Source organism: Alligator sinensis, unplaced genomic scaffold (assembly GCF_000455745.1).
Source record: "Alligator sinensis unplaced genomic scaffold, ASM45574v1 scaffold319_1, whole genome shotgun sequence".
NCBI classification, from domain to species: Eukaryota; Metazoa; Chordata; order Crocodylia; family Alligatoridae; genus Alligator; species Alligator sinensis.
The window spans coordinates 9,848-31,957 of record NW_005842375.1 but is presented as its reverse complement, the minus strand read 5'-3'; the positions used below and the strand labels follow the sequence as shown (position 1 = coordinate 31,957).

Below are 22,110 nucleotides of genomic sequence, written 5' to 3'. Positions count from 1 at the left end.
ACGCTAGTAAGAAGGAACAGGCTGCAAGTGGATCTAGGCAGGTTACAGGGGTGGGCCAAAGAGAACAGGATGGGGTTTAACACCAACAAGTGCAGGGTAATGCACCTGGGGAGGAAGAACCAGCAGCACACCTACAGGCTGGGGACCTCCCTTCTCGTCAGTGTCGAGACAGAAAAGGATCTTGGAGTCATCATTGATGCCACAATGAACATGGGCCGACAGTGTGGGGACGCGGTCAGGAAGGCCAACCATACCTTGTCGTGCGTCCACTGATGCATCTCAAGCAGGTCCAAGGAGGTGATCCTCCCCGTCTACACCACTGGTCAGGCAGCAGCTGGAGTACTGCGTCCAGTTGTGGGTGCCGCACTTCAGGAGGGATGTGGCCAATATGGAGAGGGTCCAAAGGAGGGCCACCCGCATGATCAGGGGTCAGCAGGGCAGACCCTACGAGGAGAGGCTAAGGGACCTGAACCTGTTCAACCTCCAAAAGAGAAGGCTGAGAGGGGATCTAGTGGCAGTCTACAAACTAGTCAAGGGGGACCAGCAGGCATTGGGAGAGTCCCTGTTCCCCCGAGCAATCCTGGGAGTTACAAGAAACAACGGACTCAAGCTAGCGGAGGGTAGTTTCAGGCTAGACTTTAGGAAGCGCTATTTCACTGTCAGGGCGGCTAGGACCTGGAACCAACTTCCAAAAGAAGTAGTTCTGGCTCCTACCCTGGGGGTCTTTAAAAGGAGGCTGGACAAACATTTGGCCGGGGTGGTTTGACCCCAGTACTCTTTCCTGCCATGGCAGGGGGTCGGACTAGATGATCTCCTCAGGCCCCTTCCAACCCTACCTACTATGAAACTATGAAACGTGGATGAGAAACTTCATTGGAGGTTAAGATACAGCATAATGGACACAGAGACAATGGCCAGGTAGAGATGATGGACCATAGCATTGGAAAACCAGGCGGGGAAAGGCCGAAGGATAAACTGACTATTTGGGCTTGGGTAGGTGGGAAGAAGATACAAGCCATCGTGCACACCAGTTGTGCACAGACCTTAGGGAGGGCAGACCTGGCTTGGAGAGATTGGACCCCAAGAGCGGGTGCAGTGAAGATGATTTGTATGCATGGGCAACCCTTGGTATATCCACAGAAGAGATATTGGGTGGAAGTATTAGATGTTTTGAGAGAAATGTCCATCAGGCTAGCCAAAGATCTGCCCTATCCAATGATATTAGGCCAAGATTGGATGGAAATTTGCCATGTGTTGGATACAGTGAGAACACAAGAAGAAAAGCAGATGGACTTGATGGGAGAAGAGTCTGAAAATCCATTTGTGGCAGATAGGTTCGATCTAGAAAGTTTGGCAAGCAATGCCCACTTCAGGGAAGCCCAACAGGGAGAAGATCTGTTCCAAGCCATCATGCAGTCAGAATTGGCCAAACAAGACGAACAGGTAATATGCCCTGATCGGTGTTGCGCATTGCCTAGATACGAACTAAGAAAGGGTCTACTGTATAGAATTAAAGAGGGCTACGCTGATGGAGTAGAGATACCACAACATCTGCTTCCTCAGGCATATAGAAACTCATCATTGAAATTGGCCCATACAAACCCCTTGGGAGGACACATGGGGAAAGCCAAAACGGAGGCTAGACTGACTAAGTGGTGTTTCTGGCCCCGACTCTACGAGCAAGTAGAAGACTTCTGTCAAGCTAGCCCTAATTGCCAGCAGGTCAGCCTACAAAAACCTCCTTGAGTTCCTCTACTTTCAATGCCGGTAGTGGAAGAACCATTCTCCCGAATAGCACTAGATATAATAGGGCCAGTACCAAAAAGTTTGACGGGTCATCAGTTGGTATTAGTCATGATAGACTATGCCATGAGGTTTCTTGAAGCAATCTCACTTCGTACAGTTACAGGACCTCGGGTAGCGGAGGAATTTCTTACGTGGGTATTGAGAGTGGGTATACCCAAAGAAATAATCACAGACCAAGGGACTAAATCCATGTCCCGTGTAATGAGAAGCCTATGCCAAGTGCTCAAGATACGGCACTTGTGCATGGCCTTATACCATCCCCAAACAAACAGGTTAGTAGAAAGGTTTAACGGAACTCTCAAAAACATGTTATGCCAATGTGCTCAAAAAGAACCAAGAAAGTGGGACTTGTTAGTACCACCACTGTTATTTGCAGTAAGGGAAGTCCCTCAGTCTTCCCTTGGGTTTTCTCCATTCAAGCTGGTATATGGACACAAACCATGGAGCCTGTTAGATGTAGTAGAGGAGGGATGGGAGAAGGGGGAACCCACGGGGACACAACCAACAGAATACATCCGAGAGCTGAGGGAAAGGTTACAGCAAACAGGGGAGGTAGCCCAAGACCATCTCAAACAAGCACAAGAGAGACAAAAGGTCTATTGTGACAAAGGGACTTGACAAAGAGAATTATGGAAAGGGCAAAAAGTTTTAGTGTTGCTGCCTAGTGCAACAAGTAAATTTTTAAATTGTTGGCAAGGACCATCTGAGATAATCAGGCAGGTTGGCCTGGTTGATTTATGAAACCCTGGATGCAAAAAAACCCCACATTTTTCATGTCAATTTGTTGAAACCCTGGCATGAACCAGAATGTCTAATGGGGACTCGCTTAAGAGAACAGTCAGGGTCAGGAAACAAAATGACCAAATTACAAAAAGGACAGGAAGCTAATAAAGAGGTATGTTTAGGAGATCAATTGATAGTAGAGCAAAGAGAATAGTTAAGTCTCCTAATAAAGGAATTTGGAGATGTGTTTAATGAAATTCCAGGATGTGCTGAAGGAATAGAGCACAAAATTATCACTCCTGAAGGAAAAGTGGTAAGAGAAAAATGGAGAAGGATCCCCTATCAGTATGATGTAATAAAAACTGAGATTAATGAGATGTTGGCTCTGGGAATTATAACCAAGTCTTGTAGTCCTTGGCGCAGTCCATTAGTAGCTGTACCCAAGCAAGATGGTTTGCTCCGATTATGTGTAGACTTCAGAAAGCTAAATGCAATATCAAAAATTTGACGCTTTCCCCATGCCATAAATAAGTGAATTATTGAAGAGTTGGAAGGGCCAAATTCATATCCACCTTGGATCTAGCTAAGGGTTATTGGCAGATTCCCATCCGAAAGGAAGACCAAACGAAAACCACTTTTGGCACTCCTTGGGGACGGTACAAGTTCAAACGTATGCCATCTGGCCTACATGGAGCTGCAGCAATGTTTCAGAGATTAATTGACTGGGTCTTAGCAGCACATCAGCAATATGCTGCAGCCTACATAGATGATATTATAATTTATGCGGATGGATGGGACCAACACCTGAAGGCCCTTCGGGAAGTTCTTCAAGAATTAAGACTAACCGGGCTAACAGCAAACCCACGGAAGTGTGTCTTAGGGAAAGCTGAAACCAAATATTTGGACTTTATGGTAGGTCAGGGATGTATACACCCTCTCACAGACAAAATAGAGGCGATCTGGGACTACTCACCACCCCAAACAAGGAAACAAATGCGGACCTTCCTAGGACTGGCCAGAAAGACTTGTATGAGGAAGTATCATACTGCTAAATGGAACTGATTTAAGACTCAAAATCAGTCAAAAATTGTTCTTAGCAACTGTTTTATGTAGTTGCTATTTCTGTGCACTATGTCCCCATGTAAAGGTACCACAGAGTTTTATCATCCTCACGCTGAATAGTTTAGAAAAGGGCTTACAGACTTTTATACCCTTCCTTCCAAGTACACTAATTGGGCGTGTCCACACATGCAAGCACATGTGCTTGCAGCAGCTGAAATAGAAGCGGTGCAAATTTGAGCCGGGGCTTTTTGCCTTGGCTCACGTGCTCGGACATGTACTTTGTTGTGGAACAAATTGTGTGACTTGGGGCAAAATAACCCTGCCTAGCTTCTCCCAGACTGCAGCCAGGGGGAGCTAGAGCCTGGGGCCAGCACCCATGCTGTCCCCAGCAGTATAAAAAGCTGCCCTGGCAAACAGCTCAGGGCTACTCGCTCTCAGGAGCTTCTGGGGCCTGGCCATTTGTTACCTGGGGACACTACCCCTTGTGCCAGCTGGACTGCAGCAGCATCCCAAAATCCATGTTTTTCCACAATTAAAACAAAAGACCACTCTGCACGCATGCACCCCCCCCCGAGAGAGAGAGACACAGTGATCAGTTGGGCAATGCTTGTATATCTATCATCATGATAAAATACATTCTAAATACCTATGTGTCTTGATGTGTACTTTTGGTTTTCTTTGCACATGATGGGTGTGTGATGGGGGGATGTGGTGTTTGCAGGAAGGGGGTTGGAAGGGTTGTGGGGGAAGGTGAGTGGGTGTGCGTGGAGAGATGTGGGTTGGTGTGTGGGCAGGTGTGGGGCAATTCCTGGGGGGACTGTGGGTGTGGGGGGGCTGCCAAGGAGGGGTGGGTCCCACAGGGTTCATCCCCCCTCCCCGGGCCCATAGCTTACTTGTAGCAGCGGGAGTGGGGTGCTGAGCCATGACGGCAGGACCTGGCATGGCACGCAGGGAGTGTGCACCGGGCCCAGCCGGGTCCTGCTGGCCCTGGGGCCTCTCTGCCACCTGGCCAGGCCAGGTCATGGTGGCAGGACCCGGCGCGCCATGCGGGGACCACATGCCAGTCCCAGCTGGGTCCTGAGGCTCTCTGCTGCCCAGCCGGGCCAGGCCCATGGCAACAGGACCCAGCACAATATGCAAGGACTGCGCATCGTGTCTAGACAGGTCCTGCTGGCCCTGGGGCTGCCAAGACCTGGCAGGCACGCTGCATGGTCCTGCCGCCATGGGAATGGCCCGGCCAGGTGGCAGAAGGGCCCCAAGGGCGGCAGAACCCGGTTGGGCATGGCACACGGTTCCCACGTGCTGCAACCGGGTCCTGTCACCAAGGGCCCGGCTCAGCCAGGCGGCAGAGGGCCCCAGGGCTGACAGGACCCAGCTGGGTGCGGCGCACAGTCCCCCCAAGTTGGAGAGATCCACAGTGCTGGAGCCCCAGTAGCAACATGGCTTCTTCCCACTATGGCAGTTGAGTGCCTGGGTGAGACCTGCAGTGCTGGAACCTCAAAATCTGGGGCATAAAGCCCTATGGGCAACGTGAGTTGACAGTGGGGGTAAGTGATAGCTGCATTAGCTGTTGCCACTGATTGTTCCACATCCAAGATGTGGGGTGACTTTGACACCCCTGTTTTAGCATCATGGATTTTGAACAGGATTCCAACTGGCTCTTCAGAGAAGCTTGACTTTAAGCAGCTTTCACTGTTCTCTCCCCCTTGAATTCTGGCATAGCTCAGTGGAATCCAAGGATGTGGCTTGTTATTTTGCTACTAGAAAGACTTGACTCTTATCCTAAAAGACATAAAACTGAATGGAGTGAGTCATTTTGGAATATCTGCCTAACATTTCTTCAAATTCCACTTCAGTTTGTGCATCTGGTGGTGATTAAAGCCTTCTTATGAAAGGAACTATGTATGTAAAACTGCCTTTAAGAGACCCTCTATGTCCTCGTGGTACAATAACTTGATTCCCAATCAAGTTTAGATGCAATTTGAGTGTTTTATTTACCAGAGTTAGAAATATGGGAAATTCTACTCCTGTCAATAGAAATCGTCCAACTGTATTACGGAGCCTAATAATATAAATATATGCTTTTAAGATAGACCTATATAAGAATAATGTTGATGTTTTATACTTAAGGTCATTGAGTCTTTAACGTTTTCCTAGAGAGTAAAATATTAATTCAAATATGTACTGTTCTATGACCTTTATCCAAATATAGATGACAGGTAAGATGACTCCTTTTAAGCTGGAAAGGAAGAAAATATATTCTCTAAGTTTTTTGTTTTACCCCATTTTAGACATTCAGGTTTGTAGTATGAGTCGAGTACAGGTGTTGCTTATGGTAACATTTCTCATCTGTCAGCCCTCTTTGCCTCATGGTGATTGGAGGAGCTCACTTATATTTTCTGAAAGAATGATTGTGCTTCATGTTTGTGCTGAGACTTGCCCTCTTTCTATTGCATTTATACATTTACATATTTACTATGCTTTTTGAGCTTTAAGTTTAGTTTTGTGTATTCTCAAGAATATGCTTATTAAAGAAAGTACTTTTTTTTTTTTATACTTCATCCTTCCACTTTTCATTTTTCCTTTTATAATTTTGCCATTCCAGTGAGGTTTCTTTTAGTATATCAGTTTTGTTCTCTTAATTTTTTTTCTTTTTTGAGAATATGGTAGACATTCAGTGATAGAGACACAGAAAGCAGCAGGAAGGAGTTAGTGACATTACCATGATCATTATGTTGTCTGAATTGGGGTAGATACTCCTAACTACGGATATGGAATTTCTTTTGTGGTCCTACTGTGAGCCATCAAGATCTGGGAAGACCAGCTAAAATAAATTATCCAAATTGTTTACTTTGGGAAGGTCTGCACAGTATTTTTTTTAATTAATTGACTGCTTCCTTCTCCCAAAACACTTGGCTTCAGAGGAGATAAGGGTTCTCCTGGGGTCTTTAAAAAAATTTAAGACATTGCTTTTTGTCCCATGAGTTGGTAGAGCAAACATCAATACTGACATTTTTATACAAGCTTTTGAGTTCAACCTACAATAAGGCAAGTACGTTTATAGAAATAAAGACTTTTGCTGTGTGTGTAACATTTCAGCCCAGTTTTTGTCATCCTTGTCTTTTTATTTCTGTTATGTATAGCATTTATCAGTCAAAAACAGTTGTATGAATAAGAAGTTACTAAAACTAATTCCATGAGTTTTGTCTTTTGTGTGTTAGGTGCATAATGGATTTAAGTACCTTACTCAATGCTGAATATGCCCTAGACTGTATACCGGGGCAGGCAATTATTTCTGCTGGAGGGCCGCTTAACAAGTTTTGGCAAGCTGTTGGGGGCCTCAAGGGTAGCCCTGCCCCCTTGACAGGTGCCCCACCCCCTGGTCACAGTCTTGGAACTGGAAGCCCTGCCTCCTAAGTCCAGACCTTTGCCACCAGAATTGCCTCCCCTTGCCCCTGGAAGTACTTCTTTTGGCAAGGGTGTTTGCCATCTTGGAACCAGAAAAAAACCCAAATTATATGCTAAAAATCAATCCTCTTCTACAACATACATTGATTTGATTTAAATATATATTTTTGTCCTGGTTTATATCTGTTTGCATAGTACATAGAGGTGATTGCATAATAGCTTAAAATGAAGTCTTAATTTTGTATATTGTATGTGGGGTGTGGGTGGGTTATGGGGTTTGTGTGGGGCTCTAAATGTGTGGGGGGAGGGTGGCTGGGGGGTTGCGGCATGCGTGGAGCATGGCTGGGATGTGTATGAGGATGTGGGTATGGGGTGTGCATGGGGGTTGTGGGTGCATGTGAATTGTTGCGTGAGGGGAGTGTGGGTACATGTGTATGGTGGGGTGTGCGTGTGGGACCCCCCCCTACAAACCCCCCCCCCCCCCACATGCCTCTCTCCCTCACATGCCTCTCTCCATCATTGCACATAGCCCTTGCCACCAGCGGCAGCAGCAGGCAGGCAGGCCTTGGGGTGCTTATGGCCCGTGGCAGGCAGAGGCTTCTGGTGGTGCATGGTCCCAGTAAGCCCCAGGACTGCACGTGGCCAGGCTGTCAGCAGGGAGAGGAGCAGAGTCGGCCCGGCCCCATAGAGCACCTGCCAGTCCGGGTTCTGTGTTCTTGCTGCCCTGCACTGGGCACCCACCGGCCCTGGTCCTGAAGCACTGCCACAGGTCCTGCACTCCTGCCCACCTGCTCGCTGCCACTTCCCCCCTGCCCCCACCTACCACTGCTGCTCTTCCCCTTCCACTTCCCTACCTTTCCACTCACTCCCCTACCTGCCCGCCACTCCAGTAGCATGTGGTTTCCGGCTGTGTAGCAGGGACCACAGAATGAAACAGGAGCCAGTCTGGCCTCCATGGCTCCTGGCTGGCTCCTGCTGCACCTTGGGGTCCCAGCCATGCAGCCGGGAACTGTGGGGTACTGGCTGGGCCAGGCTGCCTCCAGCACCATGTGTTTCCTGGCTGCTTGGCCCAGACCGCGGAAGGCAGCAGGAGCCAGCCCCGCCCAGCTGGCAACACATGGCTCCTGGCTGCATGGCTGGGACTGTATGGTGCAGCAGGGGCTGGGATGGTCCTCGCTGGCTCCTGCTGCACCGGCGATCCTCCCCCCTCCACCCTTTCTTACCTGAGTTTCCACACTTGGACGGAGGGAGGGCAGGGGAACAGCCCCATGGTCGCCAGGCTAGAAGCCTCTGCTAGGCAGAAACTTCCGGTTGCGGGCTGGGGGTGGGTGGAGCGGGGCTGGGCGGGCCTTGTTGCTGCCACCACTGAGTCCTGCCACTGCTGGGTCCTGCCGTCAGCTCCTCCTGCTGCTGGCACCTCGTCATCTTTTAGACAGGTACCCACTGGCAGGTAATAATTTTTTAAATTTTAGACGGGCCCCGTGGGCCGGATGGAATGGCCTGGCGGGCCGGATTTGGTCCGTGGGCTGTATTTTGCCTCCCCCCACCCACCCACTCTATGCGTAGCTCCCAAGACTGCTTTATGCCATTACCAGTCTTAGTGCTTTTATGAAAGGTGCTTCCCTCCCAGTCTGGGGCTGCTTCTCGTACAAACAGCAGCAGCAGCCAGTCATATTCTAATTCTGATACAGGGTTTGAAAATGTCCTTTGTGCACTTAAACGTGGTAAATTTGCTGTGTGCTATATGTAAACTTCATTTTTACTCTCTTCAGAATTTAAGCTTTCTCTTAAAAATATCTAAGTTTCTAGCTCTTTCAGTTGCAGAGATCATTTGCCAAATGTGAACAGATGAGATACCATCTTCTTGAGTCTCTTCATCTCAAATGTCTGTGCCCTTCCGCAGTGCTTTTCCAAGCAAGACTAACAGAGTGAACTCAGGACTGGAAAATTTCATTGTGCTGTTCAGAACCCTGTGGGAAGGAGAGAAACTGTAAAGAATCATATTACTTTTATTCTGTTACTGATTATAAAAGCTAGTAACAGCAGTAGCAGAAATTGTTGGAATATTCACAGAGAACAGGATTAAAACTTAAAACAAGCAGGAGAAATATAGTAGAAGAAAACTTCCTTTTCTTTGCACCAGAAAGCATCTCTTTTTGTGGTTTGATGAGGGCAAAGGGGGCTCCAAATATATCAAACATCCACTTGCCAGAGGAAAAACCTTTCCTGTAGACTCCAGAGACCACACCTTTCATTTCTTCTCATCAGAGGAAGTAGGTTTTGGGCCTTTCACTACAGCATTGCACATGGAGCTGATTTGTGGGTCTTTCTCTAATTTTTCATGTTGACATATGACTAGTAATTCTCTGGGTAAAAAAGCTCTTGCAAATTCTCTAGTTGCAATGTGTTCGTGGTTTTTGGTGCTTTGATGGAGAGGGCATACGTAACAGCAAAGTGAATTTGGAAAATTCCAGGGACCTACTGCACTCAAACCTCTGGCTAACATCATTTCTACAGCAAACATTGCCCTAACTCAGGGGTGGGCAAAATGTCTGATCCAGCCAGCAGCTGGACTCCATTTCCCAGCAGCCCCTGCCCACATGGCTGGGGCTGGTCTCCATGGAGACCCCAGCCTCAGCTGCACAGGAAAGTTCAAGGCTGGGGTTGTCAGGGAGACCAGCCCTAGCCACACTGGCAGTGCGTGCAGCAGAGCAGGGAAGGGGGCTGCTCCAGAGCTGCTGGGATCTTGCAATGGAGGCAGCTTGCTCTGGAGCCAGGGCAGAGCCTGCATGCTCTGGGCAGGGGCGCACAAGAAGGGGATCATGGCTTTGCCCTGGCTCCTTGTAGCAGTGACGGCCTGGTCTGGACCAGGGGCAGAGCCATGATCCCCTGCCTGTGCACCCCTGCCCAGAGCATGTGGGCTACAGATCATGGCTTTGCCCTGACTCCAAGGTAAGCTGCCCCCATCACAAGTTCCCAGCAGCTCCAGAGCAGTCCCCTGCCTTGCTCTGCCCAACTGCGGCTGTGGCTGCAGCTGGTCTCCATGGCAACACCAGCCTTGAGCCTTCCCAGGGAGCTGCAGCTGGGGTCTCCATGGAGACCAGCCCTAACCATGTGCAGGGGCTGCTGGGAAATGAAGTCCACTGCCAGTTAGATCTAGCCCGTGAGCCAGACTTTGCCCCTCCCTGCCCTAACATCTGTATGTCTCCGTCTTTGACCATATCTATTTTAACCTGTTTTGGGAAAAATCAACTCTTGTAATTACCCCCACTTGCTTTATCAGGCAGGAGTGGTAGAGTAGGTAGGCCATCCCATTCATTAGTGTTTTTCATCACCATGATGTCTATACCTGGTTTGAACTGGACTGTGGTAAGATCTGGTATAAAGGCTCAGCTGTCTGCTTTCATTACACCTTTATCTGCCTATTAAGCCACCTTTATCTTCATTAGCTGTTATCTCCTTGGGTGGTTTTTTTCCCCCAATCTCCGATATATTATAGTTGTAAATACATAGATTCTACTACAATACTTGTTCTTTTATGGTAGAGACCGAGAGGAGAGGCTGGCAGCTCTCACTGCAGCTCAACAAGAAGCCATGGAAGAGCTACAGAAGAAGATTCAGTTAAAGGTATAAATAGAATAACATTCTTTCTAATTGAAACTACGTTGTTATTTAACATCATATTTTTAAAACATTTTTCCTGTTATGTGTTTTATTTGTGAAAACAAATAAATACAGTCATGTCATAGCCCAAAGTTTGATACTTGATCCAGGCTGATATTATACAGAACATTATTTGAAAGGTATACTGCATTGTATTATTACTACTACTTTGATTCTACTACTAATAATATCTTAAATTAATTTTGATAATTAATTAATTATTGCTGCTCTCTATTAATTAGAGAATACACCACCAGTTGGATTCTGTATCACAGCATTCCAATGGGGGAACACAATACACATAGGTTAAGAGCCTACAGGCAGGAGAAAAATCTAGCATTAGAATTACAGAAGATAATGAAGTGATAATAATCACTGTAAATAATGGGAAAATGCCAGTATTTTAAATTGTGGCATCAGGAATAATATGTTTAAACTGTATACAATGATACAGGACAGTTATTCCCTTTGGGTATTTTGGCAAGCATTATGCATAAAGTTTCAATCTGCATTTGCATCATCCAGAACTGAATGGTATTTAATTACCCTTAGTATTTCTGACCACAATTCATTTTATTTTAATTTAATGATGTTTACCATCTTTTGTTTCGATACTTATGTATTTAGCATGATGAAAGCATTCGGAGGCACATGGAACAAATTGAACATAGGAAAGAAAAGGCAGCTGAATTAAGCAGTGGGAGACATGCTAATACTGATTATGCACCAAAACTTACCCCATATGAGCGGAAAAAGCAGTGTTCACTATGCAGTGTTTTGGTAAGTTGGATTGAAGGGATGCTATCAAAAGTTTATATGTCAATCCTAAGTGTAGTTCTACTACTTTTGTTTCATTTTGTTCATACCCTTATTTTCAAGAGGGTACTACAAAGTAAACTACTGTACCTCCCCTCTCTTCCAGTTTGCTCTTCTTTTGTGGGTAAGCATGGAAATGTACCAGCTTTTACTGACATGTTCTGCATTTCATCTGCATTGGGATGCTGTTCCACTGCCCTGCCAAGTAGGAGGTGTTCCAGAAAAAGACAAGGAGAGAAGCATGTGTCCTAAGGCTAAGTGTGTGGAGCAGAGAGCCAGGAGTACTGCTCTCACCTGTTAAATGACCGTTTATTTTTCTGTGCACTAACTGCATATCATTCAGCAAAGCGCTTCATACCATAGCTGAGAAATAAGTCGACCTTCATTCCTCCATTATTTTAGGCAGAGTGGGGAGAGAAGCCCAGGTTTCATCTTATGGAAAACTGAAATCATGCTGCCTTTCAGAATGAATGTCCAGTGGGCCAGTTATGTTTTTATTTCTAGCTTATCATTATAGCATACTCCTTTTCGAGAAACAGAATGGAACTCCAGATTCTTGATTTCAATTATTTTCCTACTGTCTTACAAATACTTGTGTTACTAGTAAAATTGTATCAAGTCTCCCCTTCTAGAGACAGGTTCATAAAAGGGTATGACAGAGCACTGTGTTGAGATTTGAGAGTTTCAGCATTGAAACTACTGATAACTCATATGGGAGCTCCTTATGGTTGCATGTAATGGTATTTGTGTTTCCAGTTTTCTTTTTTTAAATTGCTTTAATAAATTCATACAATATTGGAATACAGCTCCTTCCATTCATTAAGCATTTTCATTTCATCATTAGTTATTCAGCTCAGATTTTTTTTATGACAGTCATTTTAATTATATGCTTGTGATGAAATAATTTTTGGTATGAAGCCATAATTATTTTTATAAAGAAGGTAATTATTTTACAAGTAATTGAAATTGATTTAAGAAATATGGAGTACAGTTGTGATCAGGTGCCAGATTTTGAACATACTTGTTTATTGATTGTCAAATATGGTACATACCTTTTTGATGAAAAAATGACTTGTAATTAAATTTCATTACAGATTTCCTCAGAGGTGTATCTTTTTAGTCATATTAAGGGGAAAAAACACCAACAAGCAGTGAGAGAAAATAGTAGCATCCAAGGACGTGAACTTTCAGATGAAGAAGTGGTATGTTTTAGTAAATTTTTTCACTATGTTGCTGTTCTTCTGGTTTATAATGCCAGCTAAACTGTAATAAGATAATTGCAAAGATAGATTTGAAAAATTGCTTGGAATAGCAAAGGACATAAGAAGTTAAACTGCACAAATGATAAGCTATAATACATGTTTAGTAGGGCTGCGCGAAGCTTCAGTCCCTGATTCGTTTCTGTGGAGATTCGGTCTGATTCGATGGCTGAATCTCCGAATCGAATCACAGGACCCTTTAATGTCTCTGAATCGAATCAGAACCCTCTCCAAATTGATTCAGAGAGATTTGGAAAGATTCGGCGATTAGGATATACAGATAGCTTTAAACATTTTTTCTACATACCTCTAGGTAGCAGGGGCTCATGATCACTGTGATGCTGGGGTGTATGGAGTGTCCCACAGAAGAACAGGGGGATCCCCAGCGTGCTTGTCAGCAGACCCGGAAGTGGACCATAAGCACTTCCAGTCCACTTCCAGGTCTGCCGGTGAGTGCACGGGGGGGGGGCTGCCCCTATGCGCCCCTGGCTCAGCAACTGGTGCCTCCTGGGGCTGGGGGGGCACCCAGTGGTCCCCCTGTGGCCAATCACCGAGTCAGAGGAGGTGCAGGGGAGAGGGGGGGAGGGGTCACCACCAAGTATGTGGGGGGCCCCCCCCTGCACTCCTGTGGGACGCTCCATGCGCCCCAGCATCGCAGCAATCATGAGCCATGCCTGCTACTTCCAGGTATGTAGAAAAATCTTTTAAAGCTGTGTCTATGTCCAAATCACTGATTCTCTGAATCAGCATCAAAACTTCAGATCTGGATTCGGCCAAATCGAATCAGGGACAGCGATCCGAATCAATGAATCGAATCACTGTCCCTGATTCGTGCCGAATTCGTATCGGAATCGAATAGGGCCTGCTTCTCAGACCTCTAATGTTTAGCAATAATGGTTTTTAATGAATTCTAAGGAGAAACAAAGGAAAGAAAACTTTGTAAACTAGATCTATTGAAATGAGTATTGTGTAAAATAAATTTCCTATAGAAGAGCTACGCTATTTATATAAGCTTCGTTTATATTCAGATAATATTTTTTCTGTATCTCTTTTGTCCTATGTTTACCACTTTGATAATCTGATGTTTAATAAGTATCTTATATTTCATTTTATATCCTTCCCTCCTCCTTTTCTTATAAGATTGATTTTATTAAGTGAAAGCCATGTTAGACAAGGCTTGCGTTTTTATGAAGGTGCTGAATTTTGTGGTCATTAGGTTGAGTTCCAGGGGCAGGCTCTTTTTCTATATTCATTCTGCACCTTTCTAAACCCTAAATCACAACATTATAGTTTCAGTATAAGTATAAGGTAGGGGACCAAATAGGAATGTTCCCCCACACTTCAAAACAAAATGTAACAGAAATTAAATGAACACCCAACGGTTTATCCCCGATCGCAATTTTTCTTCTTCTACCTTAACCCCTTCTAGCTCTTTTGGTAAACCTTGCCCCCAGCAATACACCCATCATGTTCCTTCCTATCTTCCCAGAAGCACCTGTGAAAAGAAGTGGATCATGCAGCTTGTTGCAAATATTATCAAGTCCAGGCCTTGAAGGAAGTGTAATTTTCATTTAGAACAAGGGTAACCAAATTGAGGCACGAGTGCCACAAATGGCTTGGGCAGCCTGAATGTGTGACAAAGCAGATGTCAGAAAGAACATCAGATCAGGCAGGAGAGAACAGGGAATGAATCAGAAAGCAGAGCATCTGCTTGGTCATATAACACAGGGCAGGGAGCAGACAGATGAGGAGCAGATTGGATAAATGAGAGGGATGAGAGTGACACTCAGGAAGGGTGTGGGGCTAATTTTTGGCACACTTGCCAAAAAGGTTGGTCCCACTGATCTAGGATGTTGTACTCTTGACCTTTTCTTCTTGGACAAGGTGGAGGTTTGTGTGTCCCTGATGACAGTGCCTCAGCTGTCATGCTGATACAAAAGGAGAAATATGGGCTCTCAAATAGCTGGCTTCAAGTCATTTAAAGCCTTTCAAGATAGAAAGAAAACGATTACCTTAAATTCCACTTGAAAAACAGTAATTAGTACATATCTTGAAGCACAATTTAATCTGCTCTTTGTTTGAAACAAAGCTAAACAAATACTTTGTCCAGTTCCAACCACTTGTAAACTGCAGCTAGGATAGAAATGATTGTCCCATTTCAGTAATATAAGCTCCAAGTGAAAAAGGTAGAAATGATGTGGTGAAAGTGTACTTCTGAAAGACAGACACATATCCTCCATGCTCATGATAAGCACATTTGGCAAGTGTTGACACCTGGGAATCCTGCAGGAGTCAGGGCTCCATAAATATTAGAAACAAGCTGTGAACACACAAAATAGCAGTTAAGGGGATCTAATGTAATTTCCACCTGTTCGTTAACTTGCTTCTGCCATCCTGTAAAATCGTCTGAGTTTTGTCTGGGTTGAGTCTCAGCAAATGATTTGTAGACAGAAATGATCAATACTGTTCAAGAACAACCATATCAACCTTTGCTAAGATTTCAACATGTTGCTTTTTCACCTAATGGTTAATAGTGCTAAAAATACCAGTATTGAATTGCCTCATTGATGGTCTTTCTCTAATATTACATAGTCAAACTAGGACAACCATTAAAGGCTGTCCTTTTCAAGATAGTTTTTTAGCAACTGCTACTTAAAAAAAAATTGCAAGTTCACTGTTTCTTAAAATCAGCTTTGTTTCATTTTAGCTGACTCAAAAAGCTTTGCTGTCTTGAAGAACAATTCTAAATGGTTGTCTAATTTCATTTCCCACATCTACAGCCTGGAGAGAGCTAGAACATTATTGTGAGGATCACTTTGCAAGAAACATGTTCACAACAGCCTGTTGTTTAGCTGTGTCTATCCCATGATTTGTGGATCAATCAAATACTGTTCCTGCAAATACTGCTTGAATTTGGTCTCCCGAGTTAGTTCAGATTTACACTATTTGTGTTATAAAATCCAACCTAGGTACACCTAGGTTCCACCTGCTACAGTTTACTTTTGGAAATCCCTTTAGCAGTCTCTCTCTGGAGAAAAGAAATGATTGCAAAGATACAGTTCTGTGGAGAAGTATATCTTACTATATTTCAACTCACCTCCCTAACCATATGAGATTTCTTTAGTACTCTGTTTTATCCCTTTAAAAGGTTTTATAACGAGAGTTTTTTCCATTTCTACATAAAGAGGAGCTGTTTATTGTAATTAATAAACTCAGTGATGAGTCTTTCTTCTGGCTGCAGAGTCTCATATGTTAAGCTATGTGAAGTCCCAGCACTCTTGAAAGGGAGCGCAGGGGTTCAAGAATTGTAGTGTATTCATTTCTTTTTTACTATTATATAAGCTCATAATCCTCTAGGTTTGTCACTTCTCTCTGAGCAGTGGAGGCTCTTGCTGGGTCACTGGTCCCCTTGAAAAAATGAGATAAAAATAAAATAGATTTTCCTTTCTAACTGTTATAGGCTATTCATTGCATTTAATTTAATAGTGTATCACTTTCAGCTAAGCAAATGTCTGAGGGCATTTGCTCTAGTGCCCCAGACTGAGACAGGAATTCCACTAGAGGGCACAGAGGCCCTGATTTAGTCAAATACTACAGCATATGCTCAAATCCAGTCCTCTTCCATAATCCAACATGAATTTAAATCCAGGCTTAATTTAAATTACAGTACGTGCTTTAAGTGTTTTTCTGAAAGAGGCCCAAAACTAGGAGCAAAAGGACTTCAAGGGAGAACTCCTCCAATTAAATGACTGGCTTGACAGAGACAGAAGAAAATAAAGGGCCACTTTAAAAAAAGTACTCCTTAATTAACAAGCATATGCATAGTGTTGTGGATACTGTGCTTCATCTAAAACTTTAGCCTGCAGCCACTACTGTAATGGGGTAGTACTAACATACTGATTTTTCATTACTATGCTGTATTTTAAAAATACTCTGATTTATTTCTACATTTCAGTTGTTTTTTGGGGGCACTTTGGTGACCTATACAGTAATAGTTTGAAATTTCTTTGCCCTAAGGCCATCTTTACAGTTTTCTTTTTCAGACAGGAGTAACAAAATATTAATTTAGGGGTACTCTCACCTTAAGTAGAAAGTCCATTACATTTATTCATCTAACATCTGTTTTGTGCTCTTAGCATTAACTGGATGCTGAATGAAAAATTTTGCTTCCCCAACATACAACATTTAATAACCTAAAGTAAATTCAAGCTCATTTGCAAGGAAGTTTCCAAAACAATATACAGAAGCAAATAATGTGTTATAGTTCATAGTCACTTACCATGAATTTCATTTTTAATCAATGAAGATATCTGTAGTGAGAACACACTTGTACTACTTAAAGTTATTACTTGTCATCTGTGATGACTTTACATTATATACACCTTGTCTGTGACCCTTCTTCTTTGACATATAAGATTTTATTTATACCACCTTTGACCCAATAAAATTTCACCTTTAACCTTATGCACTTGACACCTCAGATAACTTACTCTTGATCTTTGACACATTTTGTTTTAAGCCTGTTAAGCATAATAGGTTGCTGCCTAATAGGTAGCTGCCTAGAAAGAAAGTTGTTTTTTTTTTTTAATTGTAGTTTGACTCTAGAATTTATTTAGTGTTGCCTAAGATACCACAGAAGGAACTGCAGCATGTTTAATGGTACCTATGTCACTATCATAAAATTTAAATAATAAAATATCTATTTAAAATTTGGAAATTGCTTTACTATTATGCAAACATAATTTTCACAGTATAAGGATTGTTGTTAATTGTTTGACTGCCAGCAAAATGTATATGGTTATCAGTTCTGCCAGTAAAATGTATATGGTCTTCTATACCACATGAGTTCTTCATCTGATTTTTCTAGACAGTTTGGAAATTGGATAAAAGTGAATTCTTCTCAGTATGAAAAGAAGCACTTGTATTATTTGAATGCCAATGATTTTATTTTATGTTTTGATAAAATCCTCAAATTTTGTGATTTTTATGAATGTTATTGGGAAAGGAAAATTAACAGCCCATTGAAGCAGTTTCCTTATTGATTGGTGAAATACTTGTATCTTATAAAATTTAACTTTTAAGGCGCTTGTACACATAACGAAAATTGCCTTGTTGTCTGGCTTAATGGCATCACATTTTACACGTACGCGAGTTTTTGGCGATTTAAATGAGCTTGCATGCAACTTTGAAGGGTGCAGACATTAATATGTCACGTGTACATGGTAATTCACTGAAAGATATGTGGTGAGCCCCTTTGTCCATCAGCTGTTGCTGCAACTTTTGTATAGTGAGCACCCTTGTTCACAAAGTGTCTCTACAATTTGCAGGTATTTATGTGTAATAAATGTTTTAGGATACCCTTTTCAGGCAAGGGGGAGCCCTGGTGAACACCACTGACTGGCCCCAAAACTTGCAACAGTCTCAGCATGGCGTTTGTGTGCCCAGCAAAAATCCCCAGACTTTGCCTGGCAACAGCTGTGAGGAACCCCTGCTCTTCTGCCCCCTGCACCTCTAAAACATCCCTTTTTGGCTGAGTGCAGCATAATTGTCACCCTGATACCATTAATTCTCTCGCTGGTTTTATGTAAACCTGACAACTGGAGTTCTGTGAGCCTGCATGACCATTAACCGCACCTGCTTTATGAATAGCAGGTGAGTTCTGTCAGCATTCATTCCCTCACCGGCTATGTCTGAATTGCTCAGAAGTTCAGATCATGTTGTGCTGGGAACAGTGTCTTGACACACGGGTCACTGGGTAGTCTGCTGTTATGCTATGCCTCGACAGGGAGCCTGTGGGCTTCCATTGAAGGTTTAACTCTCTGTACATGGCTCTTTGGGTGGCCTGCTGCTGTGCCATGACACGCACAGAGCTAAAAGACCTAACAGGGCTAAAAGACAACCAGAATAAGTATGCCCATAATATACAAAGTTGCCACCGGTGCAGAGCCCCCCTCCCTGCCTTGACCCTGCCTGGCTCCAGCATGTACGATGTCCAAACTTTGCCCAGCAACAACAGGGTGGGAAGGGAGTGAACTTCCCTTGGCCCTGTCACCTCAAGACTTATAAATTGAGCGCACAGCTCCCCGGGGTACCCCTTATTGATCCAAAATGTCTGACGTTTGTGTGAAGATGGAGTGGACGGGGGCACATAGGTCTAGGTTCAGTTGGGCTTCACTGAAACAAAGGTACGGGTGGTGGGGGACCCTGAGATTGTGCGCAAGTTTGTCTGCAGCCCATGGGCCAACTGGCACATCTACCTTGATGTTGCCAGGAGAATGGGTGAGCTGGGGCATAACAGGATGGAGGTCCAGTGCCGTATCAAGGCAAAAATGCTGTGGGCTGCTTTCCACAGGGATGTCACCAGAGCACAGTGGCAGGGCATCCCACTGCATGATGTGGTCCATTATAGATACTTCAAACCACTAATGGAGGTACTGGATTGCTGTGACCACACAGGGACAAAGACCTCCAGGACATCCTCACCTGCTAAGACATTGCCAACCACTTCTGCAACTCGGGGCTCCAGTGGAGAAGATAGCAGCAGGGTCCTAGTCGTGTCACCTGCCGCTTCCTCTGAGGAGGATAGACCGCAGAGCTCGACCTCCATACCCGGTATGTGAAGCCCTATGGACCCTTTAAATCACGTGTCACCTGAATTGACAACTGCAGTTAGGCTGGGCTTTGAGGTGAAGGGAAGGTGGGGGATGGTGTAGAACAGTGATTTAAAGACCCCAGGAGTTAATGGGCAGGGAGGTACAGGGCAACACAGCTGGGAGGCACATCGGTGGCCAAAGTGGGTGGGTACTTGTTTGCAGCCACTTAGGGCCTGCTGCCACCCATCACCAAGCACCCCTTGTCAGTGATTTTGGGCTGACCACTTCTTATTTGCTTGCAAGATTTGCTGAGTGCTTTTTTTTCGAGCGTTGAGTGTCCTTAATTCACTCTATTTCCTGCTTTCCCTGATTTTCAGCTCTGCTTTCAACAGTGCTGCCAAGGAGACACAGGCTACTGAGGCAGGCTGCTGCTGATGCAAGCACAGACAGGATCATGGATACCCTCAGGGACTGCAAGCATTGGCTGCTCAAGATGGTGAGACAGATCTGTCTGGCTAAGGAAAGATTCATTGCCATCCAGTGCAACAGGAATTGCTCCGAGTCCAGGAGGCATTCCCAGAGCTGGGAAGACTGGCAAATAATAGCCGGGCTCCTTGCAATGATACTATGCCTGCTGGTGGTTGGCCCTTCTCCTTCCTGGGAGCGGGACAGGTGGTATGGATCTGTGCTCTGCCACCCACCAGTTTGCAGTCGAGCTCAGAAAGTCCACCTTAGAGCTGAAGTTTTTTAGTTAGAAATGATTATTGCTCAGATTGATTTTTTTTTTTCCGCGAATCATGCATCATTAGGGTAGTAAAAAGAAATTCCTCTGTTGTAGTAATTATGCATCGTTATGTATAAGAGGTGTTCTTTGGTTTGTTTAATTATGGTTAATATTTGGTTTGTAAATAAAGGTTTCTCTTTGTTTTGTTTGAGTCTTCACTTCATGTTCCCTTTGCGTAACAGGGGAAATGTAGAACGGTGGGTTTCCTGGCTTGTAGGGTGAGGCGCTTGCATGAGCTGCTGATGAGCATGCCTGTCTTTCAATAATGGGAATTAGCAGTTAGTCAAGTATGCCTGCTTGGGTTTGAATTTACTTTGTTGTCCTGTACTGCCAGTCACCATCTGAACTCCTGATCCCTGAGAAGCTGCATGTGCTCAGAGGAAATATGTGCACTGTGCAGCACCTACCCAATTACTGCTCCCTGCATTAGCAAAATTCTGGGCCAACCCACCACCGCCCAGCCTTGCTTTGGCTGCTGTGTCTTTCTGTGGTCACAATAATAAAAGCCAAAACCTTAAAAACCCCCACCTCCCTAAGCTTCCCCCCTTGGGTGGGGATGGCCAGGGAGCACTGAGAAGCTGCATGCTCTCAGAGGAAATAATATGGATGCTGTGCAGCACCCCTGATTACTGCTCACTGCCGTACCCACCTGGTTCCCACATTCTGGAAAACTCTACCTCTCAGTCCAGAGGTTGGTGTGTCCTCTTTCATTAGTGCAGTGTGTCTGGAACAAGCCTGGTTTTCTTTGGTTTGTCTTATCTCGCCCCCACAACCGTCGCTGCTTGCGGTGGTGTTCATGCATTCACTTAGCTCTGGTCCATGCTGGTGTCCGTGCTTCGGACGCATGTCCCTGCCTTCCAGTGGATGCGGTAGCTGGTAACAGGAACGGGGAAAAAAAAGATGTTCATGGTCAAAGATCTTGTCCCCACTCCCTGTAGTGGGCAGGTTATTGGGCTAGGAACAGAAGTTGCACATAAACCAGTTTAAGTGATCATAAACTGTTTTAAACCTGTAACAAAACAAAAGTTCAGTGCACATAAGCCAGTTTCAAATTGGCCAAAACCAGTTTAAGATAAAGCTGGTTGAATGTAGTATCAGACTTATCTGTCTGAGGTCAAACAGGACAGGAGAGGGACTGTTTGGACTGGTGTAACCAAAGAAAGCAGAGAACTGCAGGCAGTTGATAAGCGAAGGAGGAGGGGGCATGATTTCCCTCAGCTTCCCCCACACCATGGGGGAACGGGAAGAGGCTGAGGAACTGGTCTGGTCCTCTGCCACCTGTGAGCACAGAGTCAAACCCTGCAGGACCAGACTGAGAGATGGGAGGTGTTAGCAAAGACCTGGCACAATCATCATATGTATGTGCTGGAGATGGAGGAACAGGTGGAACAGGAGAGGGCTGCAGACAGCTTGAGCTAGTGTGACCAAAGAATGCAGAGAAGCGCATTTACATTATAAATCAGAACCTGTAAAAGTTGGGAGACTGGAATACCTAAGCAAGGACTTTCTGAACACCTGGCTCTTAGGAGACACTCTGCCCTCATGATTACCTAAGAATTACGCAAGGCTTTGTCTCGTCTTTTCGGTCTTTTACATTCCATTTTAAGTTGGACTAAATTGTGTGTGCTCTCACTGTGTTTTACTGGGGTGTATCTTACCTTAGGCGAAGGTTTTTGGTTGTTCTGTCATGTTCTTGAGGTTGTAAAGTGCTGTGTTCAATACATGCTTGCTTCAGAAAAAGAACTATTCTTGTTCAAGCTTTTATGAATTCAATGCCACAACCTTTTTTCCCACCCCTACTCCTCAGTCTGGCAGCAGCTGCCTGCCCCCCACCATGGGGTGGGGAAGAAGAAGCCACTGCCCACCCCCCACAGACCCAGGCTGGAGCCCCATGTAGGCCAGGGAGGGGATTTAAACCCCCCATCCCCTAGCATGCTAGCCCCAGGCTGGTGCTTGACTATGCCCCCTCCTCTCCAGCATGGAGGGGTGAGAGCTT

The 22,110-nt window shown here is 44.7% G+C and overlaps 1 protein-coding gene across 1 annotated transcript in view; it reads left to right on the top strand.

The window, feature by feature from the left end:
• Positions 1-20,132, top strand: part of LOC102384121 (S phase cyclin A-associated protein in the endoplasmic reticulum) — a 140,854-nt gene extending 120,722 nt beyond the window's left edge. Inside the window, exons 18-22 of the mRNA XM_025210842.1 lie at positions 10,545-10,626; positions 11,290-11,442; positions 12,573-12,680; positions 19,194-19,349; positions 19,708-20,132. Of these exons, the coding sequence (XP_025066627.1) occupies positions 10,545-10,626; positions 11,290-11,442; positions 12,573-12,680; positions 19,194-19,289 (439 nt within the window). The 3' untranslated portion in view covers positions 19,290-19,349; positions 19,708-20,132. The remainder of the gene's footprint in view (positions 1-10,544; positions 10,627-11,289; positions 11,443-12,572; positions 12,681-19,193; positions 19,350-19,707) is intronic.
• Positions 20,133-22,110: the final 1,978 nt, after the last annotated feature.